The 25,983-nt window shown below is 43.0% G+C and overlaps 1 protein-coding gene across 2 annotated transcripts; it reads right to left on the bottom strand.

The window, feature by feature from the left end:
- Positions 1–6,925: 6,925 nt before the first annotated feature.
- On the bottom strand, positions 6,926–16,815 carry LOC128109460 (intelectin-1a). Of its 2 annotated transcripts, none has more exons than XM_052736626.1 (8): positions 16,754–16,815; positions 16,629–16,630; positions 14,837–14,929; positions 13,413–13,660; positions 12,929–13,087; positions 12,470–12,590; positions 10,930–11,033; positions 6,926–7,078 (listed from the first exon to the last, which is right to left on the bottom strand). In XM_052736626.1, exons 1-8 carry the CDS (start codon positions 16,813–16,815, stop codon positions 6,926–6,928), a joined length of 942 nt encoding a protein of 313 aa, XP_052592586.1. The 2 variants fall into 2 exon arrangements, with proteins under 2 accessions (XP_052592586.1, XP_052592588.1); XM_052736628.1 differs by lacking the exon at positions 16,629–16,630 and adding an exon at positions 15,830–15,835 and having other exon boundaries at positions 16,758–16,815.
- Between the last annotated feature and the right edge of the window lie 9,168 nt (positions 16,816–25,983).

Genomic DNA, 25,983 nt, shown 5'->3' with positions numbered 1-25,983 from the left:
ACTGCTGGCAATGGTCAAGAGACAGCCCGAACTGACCTACTCTGGTGATAGGATGGTCAAACACCCTAACTGTCATGCTAGAAATCTCATCCAATGACTGAGGGAAGTGGATGCAGAGATCCACGGCCAGCCCCAGGTGGAGCTCCAGGAGTCCAATTGGTGAGAAAGCGGGAGGGATTGTATGAGCAAGAATTATTGAGACCAAGATTGGAAAAAACACAGGGACAAATAGCCAAACGAATGGAAACACATGAACTATGAACCAATAGCTGAGGAGCCCCCAACTGGATCAGGCCCTCTGGATAAGTGAGACAGTTGATTAGCTTGAACTGTTTTGGAGGCACCCAGGCAGTGGGACTGGGACCTGTCCTTAGTGCATGAGCTGGCTGTTTGGAACCTGGGGCTTATACAGGGACACTTCGCTCAGCCTGGGAGGAGGGGACTGGACCTGCCTGGACTGAATCTACCAGGTTGAGCTGAATCCCCAGGGGAGTCTTTGCCCTGGAGGAGATGGGAATAGGGGATGGGCTGGGGGGAAGGCAGGGGGGAGGGGGAAGGGGGGAGGACAGGGGAATCCATGGCTGATATGTAAAATTAAATTAAATTATTTAAAAAAATCAAAAGAAAAGGGGAAATGCTGTGGAATAATGCTCTTATAAACTGGTTTAATAAAACACTGACTGACCAGTAGCCAGTCAGGAAGTATAGGCATGGCGAGCAGACTAAAGAGATGCTGGGAAGAGGAAGGACAGAGTTAGGAGTAACCAGCCAGACACAGAGGATGCAAGATGTGAAGGCAGAACTGAGAAAAGGTACTAAGCCATGTGGCTAAACATAAATAAGAATTATGGGTTAATTTAGGTGTAAGAGCTAGTCAGTAATAAGCCTGAGCTAATGGCCAAACAGTTATAAATAATATTAAGCCTCTGTGTGATTATTTTATAAAAAGCTACAGGACTGTGAGTGAGAGATTTGTCCCAACCACGGGCAAGGCAGGACACTGGAAATCTTTCCGGCTACATAAAACCTAATATAATTCCAGTTCTAGGGAATCTAATGATCTCTTCTGGACTCAGCAGGCACCTGCACATAATGGGGTGCACATTACCACACAGAGACACATATATACATAACTCTTTTACACAATTGAGACCCAAAAGACTGAAGCTGCCTACACACTGCTGCTCAGGTGAAGGCCACACCAGTCAGAAGAACAGAGAGATTCCCTGCTGTACCAAGGCCACACTAGCTTCCAGAAGCCCAGCCCCCAGCTCTAACAAAGACTCCCTGCTAGGCCAGAGTTCACACCAGCTGCCAGAAATACAGAACACAAAGACCAGAATACCAAAGAAGAAACATAAACCAAACGCACTGTGATAGTTTGAATGTAATTGCCCCCCATAAGCTTATAGAAAGTAATACTATTAGGAGGTGTGGCTTTGTTGGAGTAGGTGTGGCTTTGTTGGAGGAAGTTTGTCACTGTGGAGACGGCTTAGAGGTCTCATATATGCTCAAGTCAAGCCCAGTGAGCCAGATCACTGTGTTTTGCCTACAGGTCAAGATGAAGGACACTCAGCTCCTTCTCCAACACCAAGTCTGCCTGCATGCCTCCTTGTCACACCATGATGATAATGGACTAAACCTCTGAAAATATAAGCCATCCCATTAAATGTTTTCCTTTATAAGAGTTGCTGTGATCATGGTGCCTCTTCACCACAATAGAAGCCCTAACTAAGACAGAAGTTGGTACCAGGGACAGAGCTATTGCTGTGATAGGCCAGACCAAGTTTTGGTTTGGAGAATTATATGGACTTTGGAAGTTTGGGTTAGGAAAGCAGTGGAATATTTTGAGCACTGATTAATGGGCCATATTACTAGAAGCATGGAAACAGCGGTGCTAAGAGGTATTTGAACTGTGAGTGTCTGGATCAAGAGGTTTTAGAGGAGAAGAATATTATATGTGGCCTAGAGATTGTCCTTGTGATATTTTGGTGAAAAATGTGGCTGCTTTTTGTTCTTTTCCAAAGAACCTAAGGCTAAAGTGAAGAGATTTGGATTTTAAATCTGTTGGCAGAGGAAGTCTCAAAACAGCCTAGTATTGCCTCTGTTGTGTGATTTTTACTGGTCTCTCCTATATAGATTTATAATTTTTAAAAAAGGAGCACCAGGCGGTGATGGTGCACGCCTTTAATCCCAGCACTCGGGAGGCAGAGCCAGGCGGATCTCTGTGAGTTCAAGGCCAGCCTGGGCTACCAAGTGAGTTCCAGGAAAGGCGCAAAAAGCTACACAGAGAAACCCTGTCTCAAAAAAACCAAAAAAAAAAAAAAAAAAAAGGAGCAAGCTGAACAAGGAAAATACAAAATGTACAATTTGAGGAGAAGAGAACCAGGAAGTGGAATGGAGCTAAATCCTGTATTCAAAGAGATAAACAGATTAATAAATGGAATAAAGGGAATAGTAACATCAGGGCAAGATCAAACCCAGCTAAGTTTTAAAGCTTAGAGCCAGGAGTAGTGGTACATGCCTTTAATACCAGTACTCAAGAAACAGGGGCCATCTTACCAAAGCGCTCTAAGAATCAACAAAATCCCCATCAAAATTCCAAAACAATTCTTTAAAGACCTTGAAAGAATAATACTCAGTTTCATATGGAAAAACAAAAATGCAGGATAGCTAAAACAGTCCTGTACAATAAAAGAACTTCCAGAGATATCACCATCCCTGATTTCAAACTGTACTACAGAGCTATAGTAATAAAAACCACATGATATTGGCATAAAAACATATATGTTGATCAATGGAATCATATCAAAGACCCAGACATAAATCTACACAACTAAGGACACCTGATTTTTTACAAAGAAGCCAGAAATATACAATGGGAAAAAGAAAGCATCTTCAACAAATGATGCTGCTCTAACTGGATGTCAGTATGTAAAAGAATGCAAATAGATACACAGCTATCACCCTGCACAAAACTCAAGTCCAAGTGGATCAAAGACCTCAACATAAAACCAGATATACTGAACCTAATAGAAGAGAAAGTGGGGAATAGCCTTGAACACATTGGCACAAGAGACAACTTCCTGAACAGAACATCAGTAGCACAGACATTAAGATCAACAATTAATAATCGGACTTCATGAAACTGAAAAGCTTCTGTAAAGCAAAGGATGGTCAATAGAACAAAATGGCAGCCTACAGAATTAGAAAAGTTTTTCATCAGCTCCACATCTGACTAAGGGATAATATCCAAAATATATAAAGAACTCAAGAAAAACTTGAGAACTCAATGAACTACACATTAATAAATTAAATAATACAATTTAAAAATGGGGTAAAGATCTAAACAGAGAATTCTCAACAGAGGAATCTCAAATGGCTGAGAAACACTTTAGGAAATCTTTAACAACCATAGCTATCAGAGAAATGCAAATCAAGATGATGCTGAGATTCCATCTTACACCTATCAGAATGGCTAAGATCAAAAACACAAGTGACAGCTCATGCTGGCAAGGATGTGGAGCAAGAGGAACACTCCTCCACTACTGATGAGAGTGCAAACTTGTACAGCTACTTTGGAAATCAATTATGGTGGCTTCTGAGACTATTTGGAATCCGCCCACCACAAGACCCAGCTAAACACTCCTGGGCATGTACCCAAAGGATGCTCCATCCTACCACAAGGATATTTGCTCAAATATGTTCATAGCAGCTCTATTCATAACAGCCAGAAACTGGGAACGTCCTGGATATCCCTCAACCAAAATATAAAGAAAATGTGGTACAACTATACAATAGGGTATTAGCTGTTTTTTTAAAAAAAATCATGAAATTTGCAGGCAAATGGATGGAACTAGAAAAAAATTTCCTGAGTGAGGTAACCAAGACCCAGAAAGACAAACATGGTATGCACTCACTTACGGGTGAATATTAGCTGTAAAGTAGAGGATAATCAGGCTACAATCCACAGACTAAGAGAGGCTAAGGAACAAGGAGTGCTCAAAGGGACACATGGATCACTCTGGGAAGGGGAAATAGAATAGATTTTTATGTAGCCAGATGTGGGAGGCCATACCTTTAATGCCAGCACTTGGGAGGCAGAGACAGGTAGATTTCTGTGAGTTTGAGCCTGGTCAATAAAGGGATTTCCAAGACAGCTGGGGCTATTACACAGAGAAATCCTATCTCAGGAAAACACAAAGAATTGATTTCAGGAGTGCACTAGGAGTGGGAACAGGAGGAACCAGATTGGAGGGTGGAGGGAGAGTACTGGGAGAGATGCCTGGAATTGGAGCCATTTCAGGCATGGTAGAAACCTGGTGCAGTGGAAAAATCCCTGGAATCAACAATGGTGACCTTGGTGGTTTGAAAGAAAATGACCCTCAAAGGGAGTGGAACTATTAGGAGTGGCTTTGTTGGAGGAAGTGTGTCACTGTGGGGGCAGGCTTTGAAGTCTCTTTCCTAAGCTTCATTTAGTGTGATAGTCAGTCCACTTCCTGTTGCCTGCAAGATGTAGGACTCTCAGCTACTTCTCCAGGACCATGTCTACCTGCACCATGGTGATAATGGACTAAACCTCTGAAATGTATGCAGCTACCCAATTAAATCTTTTCCTTTATAAGAGTTGCCATTTTGCCGGGCGGTGGTGGTGCACACCTTTAACCCCAGCACTCAGGAGGCAGAGGCAGGCAGATCTCTGTGAGTTCGAGGCCAGTCTGGTCTCCAAAGCAAGTTCCAGGAAAGGTGCAAGGCTACACAGAGAAACCCTGTCTCAAAAAACCAAAAAAAAAAAAAGAGTTGCCATTTTCATTGTTGTGGGATGTTCAATCACACTGTGAACCCCCGAGTTTGCATTAATTAAACAAAATCAACCTTAGGTCAGGAGGCCCAGTTAGCAACTAGTTGACAGAAAATAATCATAGAGAGTGATAGGGTGTCTGGAGGGTGATATAGAGATGCACAGGAAGTAATAGGGAGGAACTTAGCGTAGGGTGAGTTCTTTTGTTTTGGCAGAATGGAAGGACTCGCTCTTTCAGAGATGCCAGCAAAGAGAGAAGGTCATCAAGTTACTACTCAACGTCTCTGAGTTAGCAAGTTTCCAACCCAGCCTTTGACTCCAGGGTATTATTAATAAATAGAATGATAAAGATTTAATTAAAAGCTATATTTGGCAGCAGTAATATAGCTGGTGCCTATGGAAACAGAATTCCCACCAGGCAGTGGCCTGAATGGCTGGGCCACTGCCACAGAAGTAGGCCAATGACTACAGAACCACATCTGCTGGCTATAACAGATTAATGCACAGCCTCTGTGCCCAAGAAAAACAACAGAGCAGAGTGTCTCTTCACAGCAATTGAAACCCTAAGACATTGGCCCAAGTGAAAATGCCTAGTAAAGGGATTAAGGATCCTGAACTCTCCATCTTCTGTAACCATGGAAAGTCTTCCAGTGGAAGGATTGGGACACCAATCTAGCTACAAAACCTTTGAACTACAATTTGTCCTGGCTACAAGATGTGCTGGGATACAGGTGGTACAGAATTTGTGGGAGTGGCCAACCAATGGCTGGTCCAACTTGTGACCCAGGCTATGAGAGAAAGCCCATGCCTGACAATGCCTGACAATGTCTAGAGGGCAAGGAACCAGAGTCTAGATAACCCAGAGACCTAGGATAGAACCAAATGTGACTGGGAGGGAGTCAATGAAATGATTCCTAATGGTATTCTGCTATACTTGTAGACTAGAGCCTAGCATAATCATCATCAGAGAGACTCCATCCAGCAACTGATGAGAGCAGATGCAGAGACCCACAAGTAAACATTAGGTGAAGCTTGGGAAATCCTGTGCTAGATGAGGAGGAAGGACTGTAGGAGCTAGAGTGGTCAAGGACACCACAAGAACATGGCCCACAGAATCAACTAACCAGGACTCATAGGTGCTCACAGAGATTGAATTAATTAGGGATCCTATATGGGTCTGACCTAGGTCCTCTGCATATGTTATGGTCTCCTTGTAGAACTACTAAAGTGGGAGTGGAGGTTGTCACTAACTCTTTGGCCTGCTCTTGGGACCCTTTTACTCCTACTGGGTTGCCTCATCCAGCCTTAATATGAGGAGATATGTCTAGTCTTATTGTAACTTGATATACCATGTTTGGTCTATAGCCATGGGAAGCCTGCCCTTTTCTGAAAGGAAATGGAGAAGTGGATCTAGGGGAGAGGGGGGTAAGGGAGGGACTGAGAGGAAAGGAAGAAGGAAAGGCTGCTGTCAGGATGTAATATATGAAAGAAGAATTAATTTTTTCTTTTTTTTTAGATTTATTTATTTATTATGTATGCAGTGTTCTGCCTGCATGATTGCCTGCAGGCCAGAAAAGGGCACCAGACCTAATTACAGATGGGTGCTGGGAATTGAACTCAGGACCTTTGGAAGAGCAGCCAGTGCTCTTAACCACTAAGCCATCTCTCCAGCCTGAAGGGGATCAATTTTTAAAAAAAGAGTATTGGCCGGGTGGTGGTGGCGCACGCCTTTAATCCCAGCACTCGGGAGGCAGAGGCAGGCGGATCTCTGTGAGTTCAAGGCCAGCCTGGGCTACCAAGTGAGTCCCAGGAAAGGCGCAAAGCTACACAGAGAAACCCTGTCTCAAATAACCAAAAAAAAAAAAAAAAAAAAACCATAAAAAAAGAGTATTGCTAAATCAGGATTCACAGTCCTGATATCTGAAGAACAACCAACCAGGGCAGCAGAAACTCTTGAAACCCTCATCCCTGCACAAAAAGGATTCATGAAGACATCAAGCCTGTAATGAACATGATTTACTCTCCTTTCCTATGTCATTAGCATTCTAGTTAGTAGGTAAGTTTTCTCCATGCATGTGAGTCCACAGACTGGAGAAGAAGTCTGGATCCCACATCACATAGTTCTCAACGATAGAACAGAAGCACGGCTGCTTCGGTTATCTCCCGGCTACTGCTGTACCCAATGTGAGTTCCATATCCATTCCAATCAAATGCAGCGAAGTCCCCACACTGCCGAGGGTTACCTTCTGGGAAGAATCCTCCTCCACCAATGCAGTGCTGGAAAAGAAGGGAGAGAGGAAATAGCAATGAGAGGTCAGCTGGTGATATGGTCCGGATATGAAGTGTCCTCCCCAAAGGTGTTATGCACTGAAGACCTGGTCCCCAGTGTAAGTAACATCCAGAGGCAGGACCTTGGGGAAGGCTTGAATAAAAGGACCCTGCCTTCATCAACTGGCTAATCATTGATGGGTTCACAATTTTGAATTGACTATTGGGAGGTGGTGAAGCTATGGATGGGGGTTGGGTATCTCGTTAGAGGAAAAAGATCACTGGGAAAGGAAGTGTAATGTGTTGGGGAAGAGGGGAGAATGTACCTTCATGACACAAATGTACCTATGTGAAAGCAGAAGTTAGAGGATAATCTCCAGGTGTTGTTGGTCCTTGACTTTCCAAAGTCTTCACTAGTTTGAGACAGGTTCTCTTCATCACTGTGTTAACAATGTTAGCTGACCTAAGAGATTTGGGAGGGTTCCCTACCTGTCTCCCATCCCTCTCTGGGAGAGACTGGAATTACAGACACCCTCACTACTTTGTGCAGATGTTGTATGGGTTCTGGAGATATGAACTCAGATCACCAGACTTGCACACCAAGTCCTTTTACCCACTATGCCATCTTCTCACCCACAAAGAAGCATGTTCTTGAGGATGACTTGCCTTGGCCCTTCGTGCTGTTTCTCAGCTTCCTGGCCACCATTCAGTAAGCCACGCTGCTCTGATATGCCCTTCCTGTAGAATGTTTCTGTCTCACCACAGATCTAACAACAATGGAGCCAACTGACCACAGGCTAAAATCTCTGAAAGAATGAAACTGAACAAGACTTCCCCCTTTTAACCTGTTTCTCTTGTGTATTAATCAGAGAGGCAGAAGGCTGACAAATACAGCTGATGGGCTCAGACACACCTTAAAAGCCAAATTCAGTGCACTCTTAGTCCCTCATCAGACTCTCCGTTGGTGGTATCACTCCATTTGATCCATAAAACCCCCTCCATTGGCTTTAGTGGCATCACTGTCTCTTCCTTACTTTCCCTCAACTTCTATGAATCTTTGTTGTCAGGTTCCCTGGCTAGAATTTTCCTTCATGAATTCCTTAAGCATCACTTCCCAGAGGACACATGTTCCAGTCCTTGTAGCTTGTGTCACCCTCTGCCTTCAGTTAACTGACTATTCACTGATGGCTCAAACTGTCTATCTGCAGTCCAGATGTGTCTTTAGCTAAAGATCTTAAATCATTCTGCCATTTAAATCACTATTTGAACATTTCAAGCTCCACATGAAAAACAAGGTTAGCTACAGCCATGTGCCACTTAACAATGGGGATTTATTGTGATAAATTTATTGGCTGTTCTGACCACAGTGCAATCATCACAGGGTGTCCTCAAACAGTCTAGAATCACCATGATGTTTCTAGGCAGTACCACCACATGAGACCACTGTCATCTAAGCAATCCATCACTGACCAAAGCATGTAGCAGCATATGAGAGCAAATCCTCCTTGCTTGCAAACCTGGTCTTCATTCAGATATTGTGACTTAATAAATGATATCCATTGACTTTGAACTTGCTATTTCCATGCCTTAACCTCCCAAGTAACAGAATATGTTCTGTTATATCAGAAAATACTAGTATGCTATTACAGAGAAAGATGATTATAGACAATGATAGTATGTTTCAGACTTCAAAAGCTAGATAAAATCAGTTGGAATGTTTCTACTACAAGAAAATGCATGTTTGAGAGACAGACAGGCTTAACCTGAGGTAAACATTGCATGATCTATCTGTGTATTGAACCATCACAGAGCATCCCATTAATATATAATTCTATGTTATCAGTTAAGTAAACTTAATTTTAATAAGATTTTTTAAATGGTATTCACTCACCCAAATGAAAACTATAAGGTTATCCTAGACATCTCTTCCCATTCTATGTATTTGTCTGGTCTTAAATTTTCAATCATCAGTGTTCATTGGCCCCATACACGGGTACTGCCCTACTTCATGCTTTCATTTGGACCATGGAAACCACCTTGCTTTGTGCTTAGTCTTTCCCCACTCAAATTTGACTTTGTGTTATTAGTGTCATCTTAACACACAAATATAATACAGTTAGTCTTCCCCTTTAAAATGTGTTGGCTCCCCTTGTTTACATGCAGTACAAACTCACTAGTGGAATGTAAATGTTTCTTCCTTATCTAGTTCCTGTTAACACTTCATAAATCAGTTCTTGCCTCTCCCTACATCCATCTATACACCAAAACTAAAATACAGCTTGCTCTCCCTCAGTACCACATGCTAACGGAAACACTGGAAAACTGGAATACACTATCCACTCACCCTAAATTGGTCTGCATCATAAGCTTCTGTACATCTTCCAAGACTCAACTCAAAACTACCTTTCCCATAAACTGGGTGTGGTGTCACATGCCTGTCATCCTAGCACTGGGGAGCTAAAGACAAGAGGATCAGAAGTTCAAGGACATCCTCACTACACAGTGAGTGTAGAACCAACCTAAGATACATGAGACCTGTCTCAAAAACAAAATCCCTTTCCTTCAGTCAGTACTCTGCCATTCCCAGGGCTCAGTGTAGCCCCTAGCTATTGTTTGTTTGTCTGTTTGTTTTGTGTTTTGCTTTTCTTTGTTTAATGGCACTAGGAACCAAAACCCAGGGACTTCTGCATGTTAGGCAAATGTTTTACCACTAAGCCATACCCAAGCTCCTTAGTTTATATTTCTATTATACTTCAAACATATCAGATAACAATTACACGTTTGTGTGACTGTCTAACCTACTAAGTGCTGGCAAGGTACATGGCATGGCATGTCTCCTGTGCCATTACAGTGTAGGTGCTCAAACAAGCTATGCTAAACTGTAAGCGAATAACACACTGGCACCTCTGTGCACACTGCATTTCATATTCTTCAGACGTGACTGAAAGGTGAATAGGAACCAGATTTTCACAAGGAGACCTTCCCTTTCATTATCTCCATCACTCTCCATCACAATCAGGGGGCCTCCTTATAAATAAATAAATAAACAGAAGAGTCTAATGATCTCAGGCTTAAGGGAGCTGCAGTGGAACTGAGTGCACCTGATCTTGCAGTCAGTCTACACGACGACTTCTAACCACACAAAGTGCCTGTGATAGGGAGGTGGAGAGCCTGAGTGAGGTCTACCAGATGTCCAAAACTCTTCTAGTAATCCTTCCTCACAATAAGCATCTGTACAAACCCTGGAAAGGATCATTTACTCTGAAAGCTAAACCCTGGGTGGAGAATGACAATACCTGGGGACTCACTGACAGTCTCAGCCTCCAAAGGCTCCCACAGACTTCCTGAATATAAGTGTCACCCCAACTCCAAGTAACTGAGTGCTTTATCCTAAAAGCTAAGCAAACAGCCACAGTGCATCAGAAGTTGTAACAGTGAATTTGGTCTTCAACCAGACAGGATATTTGTATCTAGACAGAAGTTCTGATCCCTGAGAGCAAGCCAGCTACAAGATCACACTCTCACACACATGTTCATACTACCATGACAGTCTCCCATGCTCAACACACACTGAAAACCTCAGTCTTACCACAGGCCCTCTTGGTCCCTAATAAGACTCATGAGTTTGGAGTTAGAGAAATGGCTCAGCAGTTCGGAACACTTGCTGCTTGTGCAGAAGGATCCAAGTTCAGTTCCCAAGCACCCATGTCAGGCATGTCAAAACCACATGTAATTCCATTTCCAGGGAATCTAACACCTACTTCTGGCTTCCAAGGGTACCTATACTCACATGCACATACCTAAACACAAGCACACAGGTATATACACAATTTAAAAATAATTTTTTAAAAAAGACTCACAGTTTCAGAATTACATCCAGTGACCTTCATGCCAGCACACAGAGCACTGGCTGCTCTCTCGTTATTAAACACTCTGAACTGAACAAATCCTGCAGTGAATTCCTCTGAAAAGAAAAAGTAGAAAACAGCATTCAAGGAAGATTCTAGAAATCCTTGTCGTGAGGTCAATGCAGAGATTGTCAGTGCCTGGCACAGATTCTAGTTCAAAACATTAGAAAAACTGGGTGGAGTCTGACACTATCATGACCAATGGCTGAAACATCCCAACCACAAACGTAGCTAACAGGAGACTTTTCCAAATCCCAGAGTCCAAGTGTGGGTCTTCAAAAAGACCCCAGTCTGTGGAAGGCTTGTATGAAGAAATTTAGTAGCCCAGGAAGACCACACTGACAACCTCCAGTAGACCATCACAGCAGACAGCAAGTGTATTGACTCTGGTCCTATCACACTTTCCTTGTTCCCTTTAATTTTAAACTTTCATATGCCAAGAATAAAGAACAAGAGTTTTAAATTACACAGCACAGGCTCAACCTCTATGAAGGGTTTGTGCTGCTGTGGGATAATGCTCTTGTACACTGGTTTAATAAAATGCTGATTGGCCAGTAGTCATGCAGGAAGTATAGGCAGGGCAAGCAGACAAGGAGAATTCTGGGAAGAGGAAGGGTGGAGTCAGAGGTCACCAGCCAGACACAGAGGAAGCAAGATGACCAGGCAGAACTGAGAAAAGGTACCAAGCCACATGGCTAAACATAGATAAGAATTATGGGTTAAGCTAAGTGTAAGAGCTAGTCAGTAATAAGCTTGAGCTAATAGTTGAGCAGTTATAATTAATATAAGCCTCTCAGTGATTATTTCATACGCAGCTACGGGACCTCAGGCCTGGCAGGACCAGAGAAACCTTCCGGCTGTAATGTGCCACCTTGAGTTTTTTTTGTTTTTTTTTTTTTGAGACAGGGATTCTCTGTGTAGCTTTGGAACCTGTCCTGGAACTCACTTTGTAGACTAGGCTGGGCTTGAACTCACAGAGATTCACCTACCTCTGCCTCCCGAGTGTGCCACCACCGCCCGGCTGTCGCCACCTTGGATTTATATTAAATAACACGATAGTCACCCCTCACAATAGAAATAAAACTCTATTTTTTGTTGTTGTTCTACCCTGTTTTGTTCTATTGTTCTGCCCCTTGCACATGAACCTGGTCTGTTCCTAAGAAATCACTGGATGATATCAATGTTGCTAGAAAACAGCATTCAAGGAAGATTCTAGAAATTGATTCCATAGCCAAGTTTCCCCAGGGCAAATGCAGACTCTCCTGCTGATGTCCTGTGCTGTCAGGCAAACTCCTGGACCTTCAGTGATCCAATCTCCTAGGCTGTAAAATTGGTTAGTAATAGTTGAGATCCCAAAGGCAAGCAATTGAATGAATGAAACAAAACACAATCATAGAAGAGAAGCAAGCTGTCATGAATGATAAATGACAGTCATCAAAACTGAATTGATCACGTGTCCTGCAGAGGGTTCATAGAAGCGTCAGAGACTCACTCCGGCCAAGGGGGGAGTAATAAGAGGCTGTCTTCTGAGCATCACCGAAGTCATAGACCACAGGTACTGCTGGGCCATTGTCAGTCCAACACTTCCCTGCTCCATATTTCACTGGGTACTTCTACAAGGAACAAAAGAAGTCACTGGGTAAGGATGGCAGCATTGGCACTCACAGGAACACTGTCCTGCATGGAGAAGCACAGCATGTGTCAAGTGACTGAGATTGTTTCCAAACCAGTCAGATATCCTTTCCTTGGTCTGTGTCTCTCAGACACCCCCTTTTCTCTTCTCTTTGCTCCCCCTCCCTATTTCTCTCTTTCCCACACACCCCTACCTTTGCCCTCCTTGGCTCATTACACTTTAGAATAAGGGAAAATGGAATACAACCCACCCAACCTCAAACACCTGCTTCTCTCTCCACATCCATGGAAAGCAGCCTCAGCCAGCAGTCTCCAGTACCTGGTACAGGCCAAACAGATTATGGCCCAGGTGCTGCAGGAAGCCAGTGAAGGTGCGGTACCTCAGCAGGGAACTGTTCCTCCAATTGTGCAGGGGGCTCTTGTTGGGCACATGCCAGATACCCAGGTTCTCAGCCTGGATGTCGAAGTAGCCAGGGTTCTGGAAAGCAACCAACACTGAGCCTGACCAGATAAGGAGGTTTCACTAAGCAAAAGACTCACATGCAGGGCTCTCAGCACAGCTGGTATCTCTGGGCTCCAAGTGGACAGACGACCAGCCATGCTCAGATACCCTCATTTCCAAGGACAATGATCCCAACACCTACTCACCTAAAAGTCTACTTGTGGGGATGCTGAGATTCGAGATAAGTATTTTTCACTTCTTCAGCCCTATGTTGAAGAGAAACCTTCCAACTCTCTCCCAGGCATGCTTGAGCTACATTCACATTCTCACCCTTTCCCAAGTGGCCACAGAGTGTACCAACCTTGTAGTCATCACTTGTGGCCCCCTCTGCAGACCCAAAGGTGTTGTAGTTGGCCCAGTTGCCATCCCCCTCTGGGTAGTCAATTTTGTTGCCTTGCTGACTGGACCAGCGATCACCCACTGTGCACTTCCCTCCCATGTTGTTCTCGTGCACACTGGCCACCAGGGTCCAGCCACCACCTGCAGTGGTCATGTCACAGAAGGTCTGGTAGATGACACCATTCTTTGTGCGAAGGAAATAGAGGCCATCTGTAGAGAAAACCAGTCCACAGTCCTGTGTGCAGGCTCATTCTCCATCTCTGCTCCATGGGCAGAATGACTCTAGGAACTACAACCGTGGTTAATGCCTCATATCCTGAGTGTCCTGTCACAGGTGTCCCTGGGGATCTGCCTGAGTTCAGAAAGCCATGCTTCTGTGACTGAGGCTGAACATAGAATTATCCAAACTGACAGTGATTTATTTCTAAAGTAAAACATAAATATTATCAAAGGACTTTGCAACTTCACTCAGCAGATGCCCAAATAACTAGCAACAGGGCCTCAGATATGTACATTCATGTTCATTACAGCTCTGGGCCCAAGACCTGAAAGGAAGAAATAATCCAAGTATTTCTATACAGAAAAAGGAATAAGCAGTATATTCTGTGGTGTCTAGTATGCAGACTATATATTGTGTACATTCCTATACACCCAATAGATCAAAAAGAATGAAGTGAGCTGGAGAAATGGCTACATGGTTAAGAGCAAGTACTGTTCTAGTAGAGGACTTGAATTAGGTTCCAGCACTCACACTTGTCAGTGTACAAGTGCCTGTCACTCCAGCTCCAGAGGACTAGATGGCCTCTGCTGGACTCTGAAGGTACCTGCATACCTGCACATATATGTACACATGCCCACACAGAGACATGTACATCTAAATAATAATAATAGAATAATAATAAATATTCTTAAAATAAATTAAGTATTTCTCAACACATATGAGCCTTGAAGTATGCTAATGAAATAAGGCAAATTACTCATGTGAGGTAACAAGAATTGACAGATTCATAGAAGTAGGAAACAGAACAGCAATTCATAGGGAACACAGGAATTTATTACTTTGTGGCTGCATAATTTCTATTTAAGGAATGAAAACTTTCTGGAGATGGATAGTGGTCATCCATACCATTGTGAAAGTCGTTCTTGACTCTGAAAACCCTTCAAATTGATTAAGTGGCAATTTTTATCCATTATGTACATTCTGTCACATTTTCTATATCAAAAAGAAAAGCTGTTCCAAAGGACAAAAACCTGATTTCCTAACCGGATAATTTGTTTTATTTTTGAGAAAGGGTCTCCCCAGGCTGCCTTGGAGCTTTCAATCTTCTGGTTTGGGCCACCAAGTGTTAGGATTACAGTGAGGTCTTTAAATGCTTCATCACTCACCTTGTGCCCTAGTCATCTCCTGCTTGATTTCCTTGCAGCTTCTGAACAGAGAGGAAGACACAGGATTGGCCCATTGGTTGGTATCCAGGTTGTCTTTAACAAGAGAAGATGCAGAATTTCACTCTCATGCAACACCCAGACTCCCCTTGTCATTCACCCTAAAGTCATTCCATGACTTCTGAAATCCTCACTCTGAGAATCAACAAGATTTGTAACTAGGAAGAAAGACAAGAGATTTGAAGGTGTGGAGAACTTTGTGTCCAGAGTCTGTCTTGAAAAAGGGGAATAAAGTGAAGTCCAGCTCTGCAGTAGAGGAAATGCAGGGAGCCTAATGTGCCTGAAGCAGGGGTTGTGAGGTCGACAGTGCAGAGGCTTGACCAAGAGACCCTGGAATAAAAGCCTTGCAAACTAGCCTCAACTCTGCAAAGTCCTCTGAGAACCTAGAAGGGTGGGAACAGACGAGAACTCTGGGGTCAGAGCTACTCAGGTGTAAGAAACTCCATGTTTACAAGTCAAGTACTTTTGGATTGTATTTACTGTGTCTGAACCTCAGTTTCCTAGAGCCTAATACTGAGCTGACAAAGACTACCATGTGTAGATCAAGTAAGATGGCATTTAGGGACTTTCCTTTGCTGTGGGATGTCTTTCTGTAGGTTGTGAATATGTGTTGCTCTGATTGGTTGATAAATAAATCTGTATTGGCCTATGGCAAGGCAGCTTAGAGGCAGGCAGAAAATATAAACAGAGAGACAGGAAGAAGAGAAGAGAGGAGAGAGATGCCAGCCTGCCACTCAAGGAACAACATGCCAGCAGACCAGTAAAGCCACAGAACACGTGGCAAAACACAGATTAATAGAAACGGGCTAATTTAAGATATAAGAGCTAGCTAGCAAGAAGCTTGAGCCATAGGCCATCCAGTTCATAATTAGTACAAGCCTCTGTGTGTTTACTTAGGTTTGAGTGGCTGCAGGACCTGAAGGGACACAGGAAAACTTTTGGCTGCATGCCTTTTTCCTTAAAACAGCAGTGAAGATGAAATAAACATTTTAAAACAACGGTGAGTTCTTGTAGAGAGCAGAACTGAAGACAACATTCTCTGGGCACAAACAAGATCATTCACTTGGTACTGAAACCCTAAAGCAAAGGTCCTAAGCATAGGGAGTGACTAAGGATAGGACACAATTCATGCAGAAGTTTCTCACAAATAAGCTACACACAAGTAAAGAATCTGGAACAGGATTTGTCTCAGCAATCTCACTGCCACAGACCATTTCCTTCAAGAGGCAATCAGCACCCAGCCTACATCTCAAAGGCATCATCTCTTTGGGGGATGGGCTAGGTTTTGTTTGTATGTCCAGGTATATGTATGTATGTGTGTGTGTGTGTGTGTGTGTGTGTGTGTGTGTGTGTGTGCGAAAGAGAGAGAGAGAGAGAGAGAGAGAGAGAGAGAGAGAGAGAGGTGGGGAAAGAGAGAGAAATCCACAATTAAAGAAAAATAGGCCTTTAATTTGTTAGAGAGTAGGTGGGGGACAATTGGGAAATGTTGGAAGGAAAAAAGGAATAAGAAAATAATACAATTATATTTAATTTCACAAAGTTATTTTTTTAGGGCATGATCAGCTGAGCTGTGTGAAACATGTCTTTAAACCTATCACTCAGGAGGTAGAGGCAGAGGCAGGCAGATCTCTGAGTTTTGGAGGTCAGCCTGGTCTACAGATTGAGTTCCAGGACAGCCAGGGCTACAAAGAGAAAACATGTTTCGAAAAGCAAACAACAGTAAAAGAAACATGACCTCTGGCCCTCAAGAGACCCAGGTCCTGGAAGCAACCCAGTCTAGTGTTGACTGCCTTTAAAGCTAGAGGTGACCTGAGAAATCTGTGGTCCTGTAGCAAGAAATCTGGGGTCCTGTAGCAAGACTCACCTGCCATGCACCCTCTGGTGGCCAGGATGATAAATAGCAGGAAGCTGAGTTGGGTCATGGTCACCTAGAGAAAAGCAAGACAAAGGTCACTCCATCCTGACCATATTTTTCCCTTATCCCAGTCTCAGCTCCTATCTAGTCCTTCAACTACTCAAAGGCCCCTTTCCCTTTATTTAGCTCAACACATTTTGGCTGTAACAGTGAACAGATCCTTTCCCATCTGTTCCACAAACAGCAACCACCTTCCCTCTGTACCTGACAGGAACTGAGAGTCGCTGAGTAATGACACAGAGCTTTCTCTGCTGAGGCTCCTGCTTGTGTGAGGCTCTGGTCCTTTTATGGGGAAAGCCCAGTGGGCCATAAGCTTACCTTCTGGCTGGATGCCCAGTGTAGATAGAGCATCTGTTTATTGTAGGGTAATTCTGAGATTAGCAGGCTCTTAAGAACAAATATTAAATGTGGTTTACTAATATCATTCTCAGATTCCAAAAAGTGATGTTGGGTTTGGTATACAGTTTATGCATTTCCTGTAAATTAATATTTTTCTTTAAAAATACTCTAACATCTACATAATCATCATTCATAGGTGTAGCCGGAAGATTTCCTGTGTCCCGCTTGGCCTGTGGTTGGGACAAATCTCTCCCACTCCCTCATCCTGAAGCTGCTTAGTCCCAAGTAAACACACAGAGGCTTATATTATCTACAAACTGGATGGCCTATGGCTCAAGCTTCTCACTAGCTAGCTCTTATAGCTTAATCCATTTCTATTTATCTGTAAGTTGCCATGCGGCTTCGTGGCTTACCGGTACTCTTACATCTCGCTTCTCCTGGCGACAGTTCCCAGCACCTCCTTTCCGCCTCTCCTTTCCTCTTCCTGTCTCTCCGGTTGGAATGTACCGCCTAACCTTATTCTGCCTCATGATTGGCCAAACAGCTTTATTTATCAACCAATCAGAGCAACACATATTCACAGCATACAGAAAGACATCCCACAGCACATAGAAAAGGGAAATTTTTTCCAGTGGTGTCCATTTTTGAAACAAGGTCTCATGTAACCCACCCTGGCTCAAACTCACTTATAGCTGAAAAGGACCTTGGACTCCAGATCATCCTACCTTTACCTGCCAAGTGCTGGAATTTTAGGTATGTGCCATCAATCCTGGCTAGAAAAAAAAAGGAAACATAAACAACAACATTGTGAAAGGATAATTTCAGAACAAATACAAACATTTGCTTGAATAAATTTAGTGGCATACAACACTAACTCTTTTGTCCTTAATTTTTTCATGTCTGCCACAAACTAGTAAAATTTTACCATAAACTGCGTTGAGGATTAAATCTATAGACACCATCTCTGATGATACTTCAAATGTACATCCCTTTCCCCCTGTTATTCTTCAGTTTTCAAATCTCCCCCCTTGGGCTATAATGGAATTATTCGACTTCTCCCCATAATATCTGACTTTCTTTTATTACACAGCTAGCATTTCAGTCCTTAGGAAAAAATTAAGTTTTGTGTCTAAGGCAGTGGTTCTCAACCTTTCTAATGCTGTGATCCTTTAATACAGTTCCTCATGCTGTGGTGACCCCCCAGCCATAAAATTATTTTCATTGCTACTTCATAACTGATTTTGCTACTGTTATGAATCATAATATAAATATCTGATATTTCTGATGGTCTTAGGTGACCCCTCTGAAAGGGTCATTCAACTCCCCACCCCCAGGAGTCACCACCCACAGGTTGAAAACCATTGGTCTAGGCAAATATTTTCTGTTTTTTAGGTTTAAAAGACTGGTTTACACAAATCACTCAGGTATATTGAGAGGATAAAATAAAACAGGGGCATATGGTTTTCTTGGTAGAGTGCTTGCCTTGCGTTCAAAGCCCTGGGTTCCATCTCCGGCACTGCATAAACCAGGAGTGGTGGCACAAATCTGTAGCACCAAGGCTTGGTACATGGAAGTGGGAGGATAAAAACTTCAAGGTCGCTGGGCGGTGGTGGCGCACGCCTTTAATCCCAGCACTCGGGAGGCAGAGCCAGGCGGATCTCTGTGAGTTCGAGGCCAGCCTGGGCTACCAAGTGAGTTCCAGGAAAAGGCGCAAAGCTACACAGAGAAACCCTGTCTCGAAAAACCAAAAAAAAAAAAAAAAAAAAAACTTCAAGGTCGACAGTGTCATCCAGTGTCATACAACAGGGCTGAAGCACATATTAAGTCACAGAACTGTGAAAGCATACACAAGACCTGCATAAATTCAAGACATACAAAATCCCAGTATACCCCAGGCAGTGGTGGCACACACCTTCAATGCCAGCATTCAGGAGGCAGAGGCAGGAAGATCTCAGATCTCTGTGAGTTGGAGGCCAGCCAGGTCTACAAAACAAGTTCGAGAACAACCAGAGCTACACAGAGAAACCCTGTCTTGAGGGGGAAAAATCCCAACCTGGACAAATGGAAGTGGGCACAAAATTTCACTGCCAACCAAGAAGCTATTTGCGATCAATATGTGTTACAAGAATGACTCTGATATCAACCACACTCCAGAGTAGGCCACCTTCACAAAACCGACTCTGTGTGTACCTCTTTTGTTACAGTTTGGTGATTTTCATCTTTTTGGTTTGGCTTAGGGTTTTGAGGGTTGGGTTTTATTGTTTTGCTTTATTTTGAGATTACAATTACATCATTTTCCCCCTTTCCTTTCCTCCTTCAGAACCATCCTGTGCACCCCACCCCACTACCTCTCTCTTTCAAATTTATGGTCTCTTTTTCTTTAGTTGCTGTTACATACATGTATGTGTATGTTTACATGTATTCCTAATACAGCTGGCTCAGTCTGTATAATGTTGCTTGTATTTACATGTTTTCAGGACTGATCATTTGGTATTACACAGCGTATTGGTGTTCTCTTCCCTAGAGAAGGTTATTTCCCCAGTTCTCAGCTGTCCTTGGTAGCCTGTAGTCCTTTGTCTAGGGTTGAGGCCTCATGAGCTTTTTCCCTTCTCTTCTACATTAGCATGTCTCTTGGTGCTATCCTTGTCCTGGTTGTGTTTAGACAACCACATTGGTAAGACCTTATGGGTGTAGCTTTTGACATTTCTAGAAGAGTCTCACAGCCGTCTCCCCGTTCCTTTGACTCTTTTTTTATGTGTCTGGGTGTTTGCCGGCATGGATGTCTGTGCAGTATGTGAATGCAGTGCCTGAAGGATCCAGAAAAAGGCATCAGATCCCCTGGAAGAGTTGTGAGCTGCCATGTGGGTGCTGGGAATTGAACCAGGTTCCTGTGGAAGAGCAGCCAGTGCTCTTAACCACTGAGCCATCTCTCCAGGCCCCTCCCTTGACTCTTACAGTATTTCCACCCCCTCTTCCACAATGAACCCTGAGCCTTACTTAACTGCAGGAGTTGTGTTGCTGATGTATCAGTTGGGAATGAACCCCACAACCCTGCATTTTGATTGGTTGTGGTCTTCTGCAATGATCTCTGTCTGTTGCAAAGAGAAGTGTCCTTGATGAGAGATGAGAACTGCATTTATCTGTGAATACAAGGACAAATATTTAGAATGAAGTTAGGGATTGTACTGCTTTAGTAAAACAGTAGTTATAGGTTCTCCTCCAAGATCCATGAATTCTCTAGCCCTGGGTGTTGGTGAGGTTTCCAGTACCAGGCATAATTTCCCTCTTGTTGAGCAGGTCCTAAGTCAATTAGACAGCTGTTGGTTACTGCCAAAGTATATGTGCCACTTTCTCACCCTTAGGGTTATTGAACCAAGCTAGTAATTGTTGTGGTTCACAGACATCATAGCTGAGTAGAACTGTTGATTGCTTCCCTCCTTTGGAAGTTTATATGGTGCCTTCTGGTTCCATGAAAGCTTATCCTCAAGGAGGAGTCTCAGATCATACCCAGCTCTGGTTTGTTATTGTTGTTGTTGTTGTTGGTGGTGGTGGTGGTGTTATTGTTGTTGTTCTATTGTTTAGGGGGATTTTGTTTTGTGTTGTGTTGTATTGTGTTTTTTCGAGAAAGAGAAAGAACATGAAGTTAGGTGGGTAAGGAATTGAGGAGGATATGGGGAAGCTTGGAAGAGGGAAAAAATATGATCAAAATATACTGTATGAAAATTTCAAAAAATAATTTTAAAACTATAATAAAAAAGGGCCAGTGTGATGGCACACACCTTTAATCCCAGCACTGGGGAGGCAGAGGGAGGTGGATCTCTGAGTTAGTAAAGTGGTGGTTATAGGTTATAGGTTATTGGTTATGGGTTATAGGTTATAGGCCAGCCGATCTACAAAAAGAGTTCCAGGACACCAGGGCTACACAAAGAAATGCTGTCTAAAAGAGAGAGAGAGAGAGAGAGAGAGAGAGAGAGAGAGAGAGAGAGAGAGAGAGAGAGAGAGAGAAAAGGAAAGGAAAAAATAGAAGGAAAGAAAGAAAGAGTGGGAGTGGGAGAAGAAATTCAATATCATCCTCAACTTCACAGAGTTTAAGGCCAATCTGGGAAACACGAGACCTTGACTCTTAAAAGAAAAATTGCATATGCACACAAAGAAAATATAAACTTCTTTTAGTATTTTTTAAAATTGATTCCTAGGTGTGTTTTGTGATGTTTGACATATTTAGTGTCATTTTACATCTTATTCTTTCTTTTGGTTTTTCGAAACAGGGTTTCTCTGTGTAGCTTTGTACCTTTCCTGGATCTCGCTCTGTAGACCAGGCTGGCCTCGAACTCACAAAGATCCTCCTAGCTCTGCCTCCCCCAGTGCTGGGATTAAAGACATGCACCACCACCACCCGGCTACATCTTATTCTTACTGGTACATAAATCATAGAACAGCCTACAACGTTTTAGATCTGAGAGTCTAAGAAAATCGAGGCTATTAGGAGGATCACCTTCCTAGCCACCAGCGTCTAGTCTCTGTGTCCCATTGATTCTACCTCCTACTTCCTCTGGTGTCTGTTCTTCATACCACCTCACCCAAACCCCACTGTCCTTGACTCCTGTTTTGTTCAGATTTGGGTTTTTTTCAGCTGTGGCTATTAGAAATTTTACCTCAAACTGGCTGATTTTTTGAAAGTGAATGTATCACCTGATGAAATAATAAATCTAGAAAGAGTGATGACTTCAGGCTTACTTGGTTGATGCAGCAGCTGTCTACATCTTTGGGTCCATAGGCTTATTTAGTCTCTATCCTAACTCATCCTCTGAATGATTTCAAAATGACTGGCTATTGCTTTTCCAGGCATTACTGCAAGACAATGGAGAACAGCTCATCTCTTCCTGTGGCTCTTAACCCAGAGACCCACCCCCACCCAGCATGCCTTTCCCCATTGGTTAAAAATGGGCGCCTGCTGCACTATTGCAATGATGCTCCACGGGGAACTGTCTAAGTGGCCTAAACACTCTGGATTTATCTTCCTACAGTTCTGGAGAATTGGAATCCAAGGAGAATGTGCCAGCAGGACTCCCCTTCCAAGGCCTCCCTGCCTGGCTTGGAGAGAGCCACCTTCTCACTGTGCTTTCTCGAGGTCTCTTCTCTGCGTGCATGTATCCTTGATGTCTCCTCTTGTGCTCAAATTTCCTCTTCAATAAAACATACCAGCCAAGATCCAACAAGAGAGCTTAGCATGTAAAAACACTTGCCAACCAAGCTTGACAACCTAAGTTCAACCCCCATGATCCTTATGTTAGAAGCAGAGAACTGATCTACACGAGTTGTCCTCTGACTTCCTGCCATGGTACATGAATACTCACATACATACACCCCTGTGTGTTTAAACACATAGAGAGAGAATAAATAAAAATAATAATTGTAATATACATATATGAAAGTTTATTTATGTACACACACATACCAGGGGTACTGGATCAAGACCCACCTTAGTTACCTTGTTTTCATTTACTCGCCTTGTTAAAAACCCTATACCTAATCACATTCTGAGCTGGTGAGATGGGATTTCCACATAAAATTGAGAGGACCATAATTCACCTCAACATGTGTCAATTCCTGAACTAATTTCTGGCCAAGGAGGTGAAAGTGCCCCACTTGCCTTAAGCTAATCATCTGGGCAGGGGCCAGATGCTGTGAGTTTCGTGACAAAGCCTCTGGCCTCTGTTGTGTGCCTTGCTTAGCCCTCTTCTATCTCTAGTATTGATCCACTCAAATTCCTCTGCACACTGGTGCCAACAGGAATCCTTAGAAAATACAAGCCTTATCTAGGAATGACGGTCCACACCTGTAATCCCAGCATTTGGGAGACAGGGGTAGGATGATCTGGACTTCAAGGTCGTATTTGTCCACAGAGTGAGTGCAAAGCCAGCCTGGGGTACATAAGACCTTGCCTTAAAAAAAAAAAAAGAAAAGAAAAGAAACTCACACACAAAATTATTGCTATAATCCCATTAAAAATGCTCCTGTCACCCTTCAGCTAAAAAAAATAAATTCAAAGCCCATATTTTAGAGGTTGTTATCAATTACCTGTTGCAACAAACCACTCCACGACTTAGTAATTTAAAACAAGAATCATTTCTTTTGTCTCTGAGGCCACAGTTTGAGCAGCACGTAGAGGGCATGACTAGCTTCTGCTGAGTTACCATCTGCTGGGCCATTCCCAGGCTTTCCCTCCCTTTACTGTCAGGGTGGGATTTTAGGGCTGAGTCACTGTCACATTTGAAAGCAAAGCAAGCCAATGGCTGGTGGTCAGTGTTGTACGGCTGCATGGCAGCTGCTCTCTCCAGTCCTTCTCTTGCTCTCTTCGGAACTCACGTGTGATGTAGATCAACTTCGCTGAATTTCCTTATGCAACAGCAGAAAGAGAATCAGAGGCATTAATAGCGTAACTGTGGAACCAGTAAGTGTGTTATATCTGCTGTTGATGATGATGAGCTCGAAGGTGGGGATGAGAGCAGGGTCAGGAGATAGAAACTGCTCCAGTGACCTTTCTGCTTATGCTACAGACTAAGCTGGACAGGATTGGAGTCTCTGTTGTGTGGAGTGACAAGCTGGAATTTGGGGGCAGGTGAGAGCATGATGTCAAGAATACCAGAAAAGCAGAGCCTTGGATTTGATCCCAATCCTGAGAAGAAAAGAAAAGGATATAAACAGAAAAATGAAGCTTGCTTTTGCAGGCCTGCTCTGCGTGGACTTCACTTTACCATCGGTGGTCCCTCCAGTTCAAAGTGTGCTGGGTGGTTGGGGGAGATTTGGAAGTATGTGTGTGTCCTGAGGATGAATCCTGTGAAGAAAGCCCCTCCCTCCCACACCACCTCAATCCATCCCAGCATCTGTATCCCCAGGTGATTTGTTATGTTTGACTGTTTTTAAAATATACACACTTTATTGTTCAACAAATATATGCACATATAGAGAGAGTGGGTACAGACAAATATGGAGCACAATAAATTATAGAAAAGCAAATATCTATGGATTACAGCCATGTCAAGAAATAAAATCTTATCTACACCTCGGAAGCATCAAATACATTCCTTCCACATTACAAAGCCTTCCCTCCCTCTAAAGTAAACACCAGGCCAGTGGTGATCATTTCCTTGTTCCCATACTACACTGCCTTTCTTGTTGTGTATTTGTAGTGTAGTTTGGGATCTTTGTTGTTGGTTTGGTTTGGTTCATTTGCTTTTTCATTTGAAACAAGGTCTCACTCTACAGATCCAGCTGTCCTGAAATTCACAGAGATCCAGTTGTCTCTGCGTCCAAGCGCTGTGATTAAAGGTGTGTGCTATCACACCTGCCCCCATATGTAAAACGCTTTAGATCTGCTTAGATGGGCACACACAGCACACACAAGCCCTCAGTATTTTTATTTAAATTACATTTTAATTTATCATTTCAGGGGGAAAAATGTTCCATTTTTTAAGGGAAAAGAGATTGGAGGGGACAATACACTGTGGTGGGGAGGCGGGGAGGTACAAGAGGCTCTCAGCTGTGCTAGCAGCTTGCTCCCCACTCACATTTAAGTAGATCAGAAAGCAGGGCAGATGGATGACCGTGGAAGCTCCACCTGGTGTCTTTAAAATACTTAATGCACACACCTTTAATCCCAACACTCAGGAGGCAGAGATAGGCAGATCTCTGTGAGTTCCAAGCCAGCCTGAGCTACATAGTAAGTTCCAGGACAACCTGGACTATGTAGAGAGACCCTGTCTTGAAAGTTAGATAGATAGATAGATAGATAGATAGATAGATAGATAGATAGATAGATAGATAGATAGATAGATAGATAGTCAAATAGACAGACAGACAGATAGATAGATAGACAGACAGACAGAATATTGAATAAAGCACATTTCATGTTTATCTTGCTTTCTCATATAAATGATTTATAACTTCTCTGTAGAGATTTATGTATTTTCTAGTTATTCCTAAATACTTGACTTATAACTCAAACTGTGTATTTTTATGGTGCTAGGGATCCAATTTAGGTTGCTGTAAATGCTAGACAAGCACTATACCACTCAGTGACACCCCAGTGCCTACGACCCAAGCTATGTAGCTCAGGCTGGATCTGAACTCACGATCCTCCTGCCTCTGCCTCCTGAATGACTGATTACTAACTACTTGACATTTTTTATATTGTTGTAGATATTTCCTTTTTAAATTTCAGTTCCATCTTGTTTGATATGCACATGGAGAAACACACTGGTTTTAATGTAGACTTCATATCTAGCAAAAACATTCTCTTGTTGACTGATCTGTGAACTATTTCAGATTTCCCACATAACAATTATGTCATCTGAAAACAGTAACTGCTGTTCCTTCCTTACCGATCCCTGTGCCCTTTTCTTTTTCTTACGTTACTGCAAGTGTCTCCAGTGTTACATTGAATAACAGAAGAGGAAGTGAACGCCATCCTTTCCCATCATACAGGGAAAGATTTCAGTGCCGTGCAGCTAAACATAATGTTGTTACACATATTTAAGGTTTATTTTTAAGTATACGTATGTCTGGGTGTCTGGGTGTCTGTCTGTGTGTATGTGCACATGTGCGTAGGTGCCCTCAGAGTCCAGAAGAGGGTGTCACATCCCTTGGAGCTGGAGTTACAGAGGATTGTGAGCCACCTGACAGGGGTGCTGGGAACCGAACTCCGGTCCTCTGGAAGAGCGGGAACCATTCTTAACTGCTAAGCCATCCCTCTTGCCCATGTTGCATGTTTTTTTAATGAATAACTTCTGTTGGGTTTTGAAAGTTCCCATATTATTTTAGTTCTTTAATGAAC

The sequence above is a fragment of the Peromyscus californicus genome, unplaced genomic scaffold, assembly GCF_007827085.1.
Source record: "Peromyscus californicus insignis strain IS unplaced genomic scaffold, ASM782708v3 Scaffold_14__1_contigs__length_90479793_seg_2, whole genome shotgun sequence".
NCBI classification, from domain to species: Eukaryota; Metazoa; Chordata; class Mammalia; order Rodentia; family Cricetidae; genus Peromyscus; species Peromyscus californicus.
The sequence above is the reverse complement of the archived record's forward strand: the minus strand, read 5'-3'. Positions and strand labels throughout refer to the sequence as shown.